Below are 10,995 nucleotides of genomic sequence, written 5' to 3' on the forward strand. Positions count from 1 at the left end.
ATATTCAGACTGGCAAGGATTATTCAGAGAGAGAAGATGGGAGAATATAATTTTCAATAGAGGAGAATATATGTAGCTCAAGGTTGAACTGTGAGTCCTTGGTGCTCTCTGAGCTTGGTTGTTTGCTTACAGACGTTTCGTTACCTGACTAGGTAACATCACCAGTTACCTAGTTGGGTAAGGAAATGTCTGCAAGCAAACAACCAAGCTCAGAGAGCACCAAGGACTTCACAATATAATTTTCAGAACTGCCAACTAAAAATAAATCCTCAGTGAGAAGTTACTAGAAATAAAATGCATAGCTATTCCCAGAACTTGTTTCAGAATATATATTTACATACATGAAATATGCAACAAGCTTTTTGTTGTTGTTGTTTAGTCGTTAAGTCGTGTCCGACTCTTCGTGACCCCATGAACCATATTGCGCCAGGCCTTCCTGTCCTTCACTGCCTCCCTGAGTTTGCTCAGTTTCATGCTCATTGCTTCAGTGATGCTATCTAACCATCTCATCCTCTGCCGTCCTCTTCTCCTTTTGCCTTCAATCTTTCCCAGCATCAGGGTCTTCTCCAAAGAGATCTCTCTTCGCATTAGGTGACCAAAATATCTGAGCTTGAGCTTCATTATCGATCCTTCCAATGAGCAATCAGGGTTGATTTCCTTTAAGATTGACTGGTTTGACCTCCTAGCAGTCCAGGGGACTCTCAAGAGTCTTCTCCAGCACCACAGTTCAAAGGCATCAATTCTTCGGCGCTCGGCCTTTTTTATGGTCCAGCTCTCACAGCCATACATTACTACTGGAAAAACCATAGCTTTGACTATGCGGATCTTTGTCGGCAAGGTGACGTCTCTGCTTTTTAATATGCTATCTAGGCTTGCCATAGCTTTCCTCCCAAGGAGCAAGCGTCTTTTAATTTCATGGCTGCAGTCTCCGTCTGCGGTGATCTTGGAGCCCAAATAAATGAAGTCTGTTACTGCTTCCATTTCTACCCCTTCTATTTGCCAGGAATTGATGGGTCCAGATGCCATGATCTTAGTTTTTTTAATGTTGAGTTTCAAGCCAGCTTTTGCACTCTCCTCTTTCACCCTCATCAAGAGGCTCTTTAGTTCTTCTTCACTTTAGGGTGCCATTAGGGTGGTATCGTCCGCATATCTGAGGTTGTTGATGATTCTCCCTGCAATCTTAATTCCGGCTTGTGATTCTTCCAGCCTGGCATTTCTCATGATGTACTCTGCATATAGGTTAAATAAGCAGGGTGACAGTATACAGCCTTGTCGTACACCTTTCCCTATTTTGAACCAATCGGTTGTTCCATGACCGGTCCTAACTGTTGCTTCTTGGCCCGCATACAGATTTCTCAGGAGACAGGTAAGGTGGTCTGGTATTCCCATCTCTTTAAGAATTTGCCACAGTTTGTTGTGATCCACACAATCAAAGGCTTTTGCATAGTCAATGAAGCAGAAGTAGATATTTTTCTGGAACTCTCGTGCTTTCTCCATGATCCAGCGAATGTTGGCGATTTGATCTCTAGTTCCTCTGCCTCTTCGAAACCCAGCTTGTACATCCGGTAGTTCTCGGTTCATGTATTGCTGAAGCCTAGCTTGTAGGATTTTGAGCATAACCTTGCTAGCATGTGAAATGAGTGCAATTGTGCGATAGTTTGAGCATTCTTTGGCGTTGCCCTTCTTTGGAATTGGAACGTAAACTGACCTTTTCCAATCCCGTGGCCACTGTTGCGTTTTCCAAACTTGCTGGCATATTGAGTGCAGCACTTTAACACCATCATCTTTTAGTATTTTAAATAACTCAGCTGGAATACTGTCATCTCCACTAGCTTTGTTGTTAGCAATGCTTCCTAAGGCCCACTTGACTTCACTGCAACAAGCTACAAAACACTAAAAACCACCGAGCATCAGTTATGCATGATGCAAAGGGAAAATCATAAATTTATCCACTGACATCAATTTAATAGAATTTAAAGGCTTGCTCACCATGAAGACTCTCTTTCAACACCTGACATACTATGTCAGTATGTCAGCCTGTAACTACTTGGTGATTTGGTTATATACATAGACAAAGTTGTAAGCTGCTGAAAGATTTGTATAGACATTCTGTATGCATTTATTTACTTGTGTGCACCTGCCATGTGCACGCAGATGAATCTACAGCAGAGATTCACTTAGCAGTCAGGAAACACAAAACACAAACTATTTATGAGACCATACATGGATATCCAGCTTATGACACATTGCTCAGAACACTGAGTCAGCATTAAGCTATTGTTAAAGGTGGCAGAAAACAAGGGGAGCTTTTTCAGTGAACACATTAGTCCAATCTCTTCCCTGTACTTAAAGCCAGAATCACCACTGACATTGATAGCACACCCCCAAATTCTGTTCCGGCTTTACAGGAGAAGTTTCAGTCTTATTAAATTTAAGCGGTAATAAAATATAATGGCAACAGTCTCATGAGTCTCTGCCCCTGAGTCACTCAATATGCTGATAAGAAGGAAAATGTGCCTTTCCTTGTCTGATTATTTTCCTTTTGCCCCCACACACTGAGAGGGAATCAACATCAAAGAAAAGAACCTCAAAGGGGAAGAGCACAGAGCACTGCAGGGAGGACCAGGGGTGATTCTCCTCCCTATCCATGCATTTTTCCAGCCTTTTATACTTCCCTTGAGATATGACAATGTTTAAAGAGAGACATGCAGCCTCTTTGCCCTCTGGAAGCAAGCTTATAGAGTTCATTACAGATAGTCCTTACTTAACAACCATTCCTTTAGTGACCATTCAAAGTTACAATGGTGCTGAATAAAGGGACTTACAACTGGTCTTTGCACTTACAACCATCGCAGCAACCCCGTGGTCATGTGATTGCAATCCGGGCGCTTGGCAAGCAACTCGCATTTATAATAGTTGCAGTGTCCCAGGGTCATGTGATCGCCATTTGTGACCTTCCTAGCTGGCTTTTGGCAAGCAAAATCAATGGGGAACCACGTGATTCACTTAACAGCCGCAGTGATTCACCGTGCAATGACCACTGCAAAAAGGTCATAAAATCAGGTGCAACTCGCTTAACAACCACCCCGCTTAACAACACATTTTCTGGTCCCTATTGTTAAGGGAGGACTACCTGGACATCCTAAATCTTACCTGCAGCTGCTGGTCTAAACCAACTTTGTGCCAAACCACAACTAAGCAAACATATCTCTTCCTAGTTAAATCCTGCATGAAAATTTGTGGACTGCCAGAATAATTTCCCCATGTTCACACTAATTAAGCTTTGCCTAATTATGTAATATACAAGGTGCATTAATGTGGCTTGTTTTTACTGTACAGTACAAGTATAATATTTTTCTCTTGTCATTCTAACTTGATTTCATTAAAAGACATTTTAGTGGGTTTTATGTTATGGATTTACACAATGAAACAGATAAGATCAATTCCTGTCCCCCCAAACAAACAAGGGCTTATTTTTATTTTTCCCCATGTCATACCCAGCCCTTTGGCAGCACACATTAAAGATATGAGGTTTAACCACACCCTATTCTCACTGCCAATTTTCTGAGAGTTATGGTTATATATTTTTCAGGTGCTCTGTACAAGAAGAGCCACTTAAAACAAAAACAAACACTCTGCATAAAAACCAAGGGACTCTACCATTCCATTTTCAGAAGGAGCTACTACAATATTTATATTTATTTTACACTTTAGGAACTATTTCTATTCCCCCTGCTCCCCAAATGCACTAACAGGGCAATGGTATCCTGAAAATTGTAATGTTCTCAATTTATTAAAAAACTATCAAAGTTTTATATTTCTTCTCCACCTTTTAATGTCAGAATATGACTGACCTAGTTCTCTTTCACACAGAGAAATACTAAATAGCTCAACATCAAAGTAAAGCAACACAATGAAGTGTTGATGGCTTACAAACTGGGTGCAATAAACCAGGATTGTGAATTTTAAGCCTCAAGCTAAGCTATCAGTTTCTAATTATTTTTATTCCCTCATTTTAACTGGGAGGAAATGAACAGGATCCAGGGACCTTTCTAATTATTTTTATTCCCTCATTTTAACTGGGAGGAAATGAACAGGATCCAGGGACCTTTCATTCAGAGTTATCCATCATGTCAGGCTTCCTGGCTTATGTGTCCCTTAGAGATGTTTGCCAGGTATCTTGCAACAGTGTCCAAACAGTGTTAACCAGACTACCGATCAACCTGAATCAAGTTTAGAATCCTAAGTTCATATGAACCCTACAAAAGAGTCACATATCAACCATAACAAAATAAGTACCAGTTCTTTTTTTATGCTTAGAAACAAGCTGGTCAAGTTCTTCAACTGTATGCAATAAAGCTTTAGCAAACACTAGTATTAGCAACATGGTTTCGCAGGAGATGTGAATTGGCCATGCCTCAAAGCTAGTTCAAAATCTCAGTTACAATGCTGTAAAATTTCCAGTCTGGAATGGTGATAACGCTGTCCTCTTGAAGCACCTACTCAACAAGGGGAGGTGGGGACATTTATCTCTGGAATTCCATCCTTAAATAGGAATGACTTTGTAGGAGCAAACAAGTACAGGTAGTCCCTGGGTTAAGAATGCCTGAGTTACAGATGACCCATAGTTAAGAATGGAGCCTACTGTAGCAAAACTCGAGTTAAATACACAGTGGTTCAAGTTAATTACACAACACTACTTAGACAGTATTATACAATAATACCGTTCCGGCTTATATACAAATTTGACTTAAAGACAGACCTTGGGAACAGAACTCGTTCGTAAACTGGGGACTACCTGTATTGTGATTCAATATGTTACAGGACACAAAGCAAGCAAAGTAGGAAGTTGCTTCAACCTCTTAATTGCAGTTCCATTCTGATTCATGTCACCAGAAAGGAAAAGAAGAGCAGCTTCAAATGGAGCAGTCAACAACATTTGGAGTCACTGCCCAACTTCCTCTCCCATAGAAACATACTGTGGGATTGTTTCTAGAATTCTTTTCTTCACTGGCCCTAGCTCCATCTGGTCCCATTTTAAGTTTGATCTTTTCTTTGGCCTGCTTCTCTCCTTCCGTCAAAGTTTTGTTGCGTCCTATTCTGCTGGGGGACAAGCAGACACAGAGCACTAAGCCCAATTACATCATTTTTCCCAGCATACTGTTAGGTTGGAAAGAATAAAAACAAGTCACCTCCTGAATTTCTGTTCTAAATGATTAAAAGCCAAATGGCTTCTTGAAATATATACTGTACGATGTTTATTACGCACACCCTTGAAAAACAATGCTTATAAGACTGCTTTCTGTTGGGGATGTAGGCAAAAACAGTCCAAATCTGGGGATGGCTACATGGGACTTCAGATTAATTCCACCCATCAACACTGCCCACAACATTTTCAAGTTGAAAAATATTCCATCTCTGCAATTATTTGCTATAACATTTTAAAGGAAACAGCAACTGCAGGAAAGAAAATTATGAAGGGAGGAATGGCTTATAATACTATTTCTATTCATTCAAGATTGAGGCTTTGAATTCTATGCCCATATGCCCAGTGCTTGCTTGGATGCCAGCTAAGAAGAAAGTATGATTCAGTCCTAATATTAATACAGACTTATGCTCTCACTCTTTCTCTAATTATCTTTAATCTGATAAAAAAAACTGCATGAGTCAGTTGCAGGCACCCTCCCATCTCCATAGAAATTGACTGAATTATCTTTCACCCGCTGTTAATCCTCAGGGACAGATACAAACATATGTTCACATTTATTTCCAAACTCTTTATTTTATTTGTTATGGACTAAATATATGTGTATATTTGTATTATTAAACAAATATATTATTGTTTCAAATTGTGTTGGCTAAAGTTAAACAAATCTAACTAGACAAACTGTTCATATGAGTCATAAACAACGTCTGGTCAATTCTATTTATTGGAAACACTTCCATCTCTTAAATACAATCTATTCCAGGAATTTAAAAATGTTCCGGTGGGCCTAAACTATATGCTAAAATGATAAACTAGTTCAGCAAGTTACAAGACATGTCGTAAGACTACGTACATTAAAACAGACGTTAAAAAAATCTGAATTCTATTTATGGCTGACAGTACATTTCAGAGCTCTTTAACAGCATCTGAATATGAATATGAATATATATAAAATCAGCGTAATTATTAATTTCTTACATGTAAACTAATAAAAAGGCATAATGTATATACTGCCATTGCCAGATGGAAAAATGGCAGCTGTCAAACAACTGCTACTTAGCATATTATAGTGCTTGTAAAAGTCACACATTATTATCCAAATCATCCAGATTTGGAACTTATCCTACGTAGCAGAGAACCAACTAGTGTTGAAATATCTTAGGTAGGACCTCCTTGTCAGATCAGAGAGCTGAGGATGACAATTTATTTACCAGATTCTCACATGGAGGAAATACTGTAATAAATCATCACTCTCTTTCCAAGGGTGTCACAATATTGTGAAAGCACTAATTGGCATCCAATAATAAGATTCTTTAAATACCCAGGCATCTTTTAGATAGGAGTGTTCTGTTGCTTTATTTAAAATGTATATTTAAATCATGTATTTAAAGCACAGGAAGGGAAGAGGAACTACACAGTTTAAATTATATGTGACACATCTTCAACTTCATATATAAGGAATATTTATGTAATCAGTTGTGAAATTCCCATCTTAGCTGTTTACTGCCATTCTCCATTCCCAACATTAACATGCTTTCTAGCATTTCAACCATGAATCCTCCAGGAAAGGCCTCTTCAATTACTTGACAATCAGCAGTTTCATAACTCTCCTTCACCATGAAAAATGTCATATTTGATTTTTACAAATGAGCTTATAACTATAATTACCAATATTACCTACTGAGGCCTTGGTAAACAACAGATGCCCCACCTCTTTTTACATGCATGATACACATGAATTTGGCAGTAACTTTCCCACCACAGCACCCCATTCATCCAGATGCAAGAGGCATACTCTAAGCTTCTTCCTGCTTGTCTGAATCAAGAAGCCAGCTGTTTTCTCCTGTTTACAGCACAACGAAAGAACTGTGCTTTTAAGGGGCTTTGAGAATTAAACGATGTGTTGCCCACAAAAAGAGATCAAGAACATAGGGATCTCTATAGCACAGCTGTGTGTGCCCATCTGAGAACAAGCAGGGCTTTGTTTGCACTTTTTAAACTACTGCCTTTCTAGTGCTGGAGAAATGCATAGAGAAGTGGGAAATGGCAGTACAAAGGAAAAGAAGGAAGAAAATGTGTGGCTAGGGTGTTGGCAACTAACTGGGCCAGCAAGAGGTGAAAAAATCCATGAAAGCAAAAAGACAGAAAAAGAAAACACCTGGATCCATGATGTGGTGGCTCATACCTTTGCTATGAATTGCTCTAAATTTTAAATCAAGCAGTATGATATTTCTCATCTGATTGTTCTTAGACCTGGTCTGGACTCATGGTTTGAAGCACACAAAACAAACATCTTCTTGATGTTAAGCAGGCATGGTCAGTACCTAGATGAACAGCCCCACAGAGATGGTCAGGTGAGATACTATCAGCTTCATACATGATACAACATGAACTCAAAGCTAATTTCAACAGCCCCTTTTCCCCATGTGACTTCACCCTTCAGTCTTGCTTACTGAGTTCAGCAAATGTCTTAGTTGCAGAATTCATACATTAGTGTGCTTAATTTGCCCAATGAGGGGTGACAGGGCAACATTACAATGTAGAAATGTTGGGGGAGAGGGAGACCCTGCACATGCTCAGGGAAACCTTCCTTCCTAGCCAGGTGAAATACTTAAGCTATTATATAAAGGACACACTACCATAAAAAATGGCTATTATTATCTTATTTGCTGAGTTCACAAATTGTGTGAAAGCATAAAGTAGTTTCAGCTACCATACTGTCAAAACTATTTCTTATACTTTAGCATTATGAGTAAACCATGCAATTAGGGCTTGCTCAGCATACAGTTCAACAATTTAAGGTTACATGCAAAGCCAGACATCACCTAGCAAGCAACTGATGGAAAAATCTTGTCAACAATTGTCAAGAAGCTATTCAACTCTTTAAAACTCACAGGCAGGAACTTGTTTTAAAAATCTGAGGCCTGTTGGATGGCTGCCAGTTCAGCCAATGCTTACTAAGGATATTTGAATAGTCCTGTTAAAGCAGGCCATGGGCTCAACCCATTCTATGTCCAATAATAGCTAATCCTTAATTGATCACTGGATTTCAGCATTAATGCTTTGCCCTGAAACAATCAACATTTATTTATTTTATTTAATCAATATATTAGCTACCTCAATTGCTGAAGCAACTCTAAATACCATACAAAGATAAAGTAACAATTTAAAACAGACTGAATGTAGCCCACAAGAAGCAAATAAAAACCACCCATGTTGGGAAATAGGGGTACACACACATACACACCCCATCAGGATCATAGATCTCCATATCCCAGGGCCTGTTAAAAATGCCAAGTCTTCATGGTTTTCCTAAAGGACAACTGGATTATAACTGGGTGAGGGGTGTTCCACAGGTCAGGGATGGCCACAGAGAGAGCACATCTCCAGAAATGACATTCATTTCCTGTTGGGACCCAGAGCATGCCAACCCTGTTAGGAGGAAAGAAGTTGAATGCTCCTTTGCTGTGCACTCTTCATCTCTCAGCCCTTTTTACAAAATAGTTGTAAAAAATTATCAAAGCCAGAAAGCTAAATCCTGCTATCACCTAGAAAAGCATAGTCTCTCTAACCGTTGGTGCCTTAACTGACCCAACCAGAAACATCCAAGTCCTGTGGGAGAATGTGAAGCAAGACCATCTAATCCTGCCTCTTGTTTCCAAAAAAAAAGACAGTCAGGGGGCTTCCCAAATGTATCTGATTGGCCTGTTTGCAAGTGCTTACGGGGTAATGTGTACAGTATCAACCTTAGTTATTATACTTAAGAATAATATTCTTAAGAACTGTGCCAAATTTAATTGAAAACTCTGATCCAACAAACCCTAACCATAAGTAAATTTATTTAAACAAAAACAAGCTCCTAAAGGAAATATGGGAGAAAAATCTGAAGAATAAATAATAAAAGCAATAGCAATTTTTCCCATGCCAGCTTCCCTGCAACATCTCCTTATGGCTATCACAAGCTAGGTAGGGACTTGTAAGAGTCTGACTGTCACAAAGAAACAGGAGATTTACTCAGTGCCTGCCTGTGCATCATCTTTACTACTAACTTAATGCATGCCTATTAAACCTGCTTTCAATGAGCTCAAGATAGCCCATTTGGCTATTTGATCCTCAGGTAATTCGGCGAATCTGAGATCAACAACAAAAGAGTGGATTTCTCAACACCTCAGCACACTGGGTTATAACTGCAGTAGGATGCAGTGATGAGGATGAGCCAGTGGGTATGGAGCACAGGTTATCACAATGCCATGGTGGGAAGGATATGACGTGTTTTTATGTCATTGTTTATTGATTTTGTTGTGAGCCACCACGGATTAGTGTCTAAGATAGACATCTTATTCATCAATAAACAAACTGCCTTATATTTAATACTTTAGGACATTTACATAATAGAATATTAAGAATTTAAGTATATGATACGAATATCATTCTAATTAAAATAACCTATTGTACTAAAATTGAGAAGATGGAGCGATAGATGGTCTATATGGCTAGATTTAATACATTAAAAGAATGAGCCAGTTTTATCTTAACGTTTTATGCATATATTTTTAGTTAGGGTTAGGGTACAAATGGTACTGCTCACTTATTCATTATGCTGTATATATATTTTTTATTTTAATGTATTTCGGGACATACCTCTCATATTTTCTGGTTGCTATACTCATCAATAAATACATAATTGTAATAATAAGGGATTCACAGCAGGAGCAGAAAACAGCCGTGCATCCTGTTCTGGGAGAGCCAGCATGGGAAGCTGGTTAAGGTGCTGGAGACAGCCAAGTCACAGTCTGTCCTTCAGCTGGGCGGCCGACTTTGGGCCAGTTCCTCCCTGAGCCCAACTGACCTCCCTCACAGGCTTGTTGCAGTGGTGGGAAACAAGAGGTGGCGGCTGCCACCTCGAGCTCCTGGAAGAAAAGGCAGGCGATGCTTGCAGGGAAGATGCAATCCAAGAAGGGGAAGCCTTGAGCATCGTTTCTCAATCTCAGCCCCTTGAAGAGGGGTAGACTTCAACTCCCAGAATTCCCCAGCCAGCAAGGCTGGCTGGGGAATTCTGGGAGCTGAAGTGCACCCCTCTTCAAGGGGCTGAGATTGAGAGGTACTACGTTGCAGGAAGAGGCGCTGTAACAGCCCTGGAGAGTCTTCAGCTGCCCCCCCCAAGATCCCAAGAGAATAAAGCCCCCTTTCTGTGGGGAAGCAGACGAAGTAATAGAAGTATCAAAGGCAATAACCAAGAGGGGTCCAACCGCCTCCCAGCCTTCCTCCTCCGTAGCCCCCCCCGGCCTGCCCCCCCCCCGCTGCTCACCGGATGTAGGGGCTGGCGGCGGCCAGGATGTTGGTCTGCACCGGGATCTCACGCCCGTCCAGCACCAGGTGCGCGTCGCAGAAGCGGCCCTCCTGTCGGAAGGAGCTCAGCGCCCGCAGCAGCCGCGCCGCGTGCTGCGGGTCGGAGACGGCGCTGCCCGGCGCTCCGCTCGACATGGCGGCCGCGGCACTGCCCGGCCCCACTGCGCTGCGCTCGCCTCGCCGGGCCCTCACGGCCGGCCGGGAACCGCCATCCTGTCCCGCCGCGCCGGTGCCGCCTGACCTCATCTCCGCGCGCCCGCCACGCCCCCCGGAGGCGGGGCCGCGGGATGACGCGCGAGGGAGGGCGGGACGGACACGCCCACCGCTCGCGGGCGGGGCGCCGCCGCGTGACGAGGAAGCGGCGGGAAGCAGCCTTCCTCGACTACAACTCCCCTCGTCCCCAGCCGGGAAGCAGAGGGGGAGGGGGAGGGGATGTGCGG

The 10,995-nt window shown here is 41.6% G+C and overlaps 1 protein-coding gene across 1 annotated transcript in view; it reads right to left on the reverse strand.

The window, feature by feature from the left end:
- The window catches only part of GAN (gigaxonin), a 43,595-nt gene extending 32,820 nt beyond the window's left edge, over positions 1–10,775 (reverse strand). The window contains exon 1 of the mRNA XM_088135980.1: positions 10,515–10,775. Within this exon, the coding sequence (XP_087992106.1) occupies positions 10,515–10,690 (176 nt within the window). The 5' untranslated portion in view covers positions 10,691–10,775. The remainder of the gene's footprint in view (positions 1–10,514) is intronic.
- Positions 10,776–10,995: the final 220 nt, after the last annotated feature.

This window comes from Python bivittatus, unplaced genomic scaffold (assembly GCF_059951505.1).
Source record: "Python bivittatus isolate LINGU-HERP-01145 unplaced genomic scaffold, Pbiv_v1 ctg000190_np1212, whole genome shotgun sequence".
In the NCBI taxonomy this organism is placed as follows: Eukaryota; Metazoa; Chordata; class Lepidosauria; order Squamata; family Pythonidae; genus Python; species Python bivittatus.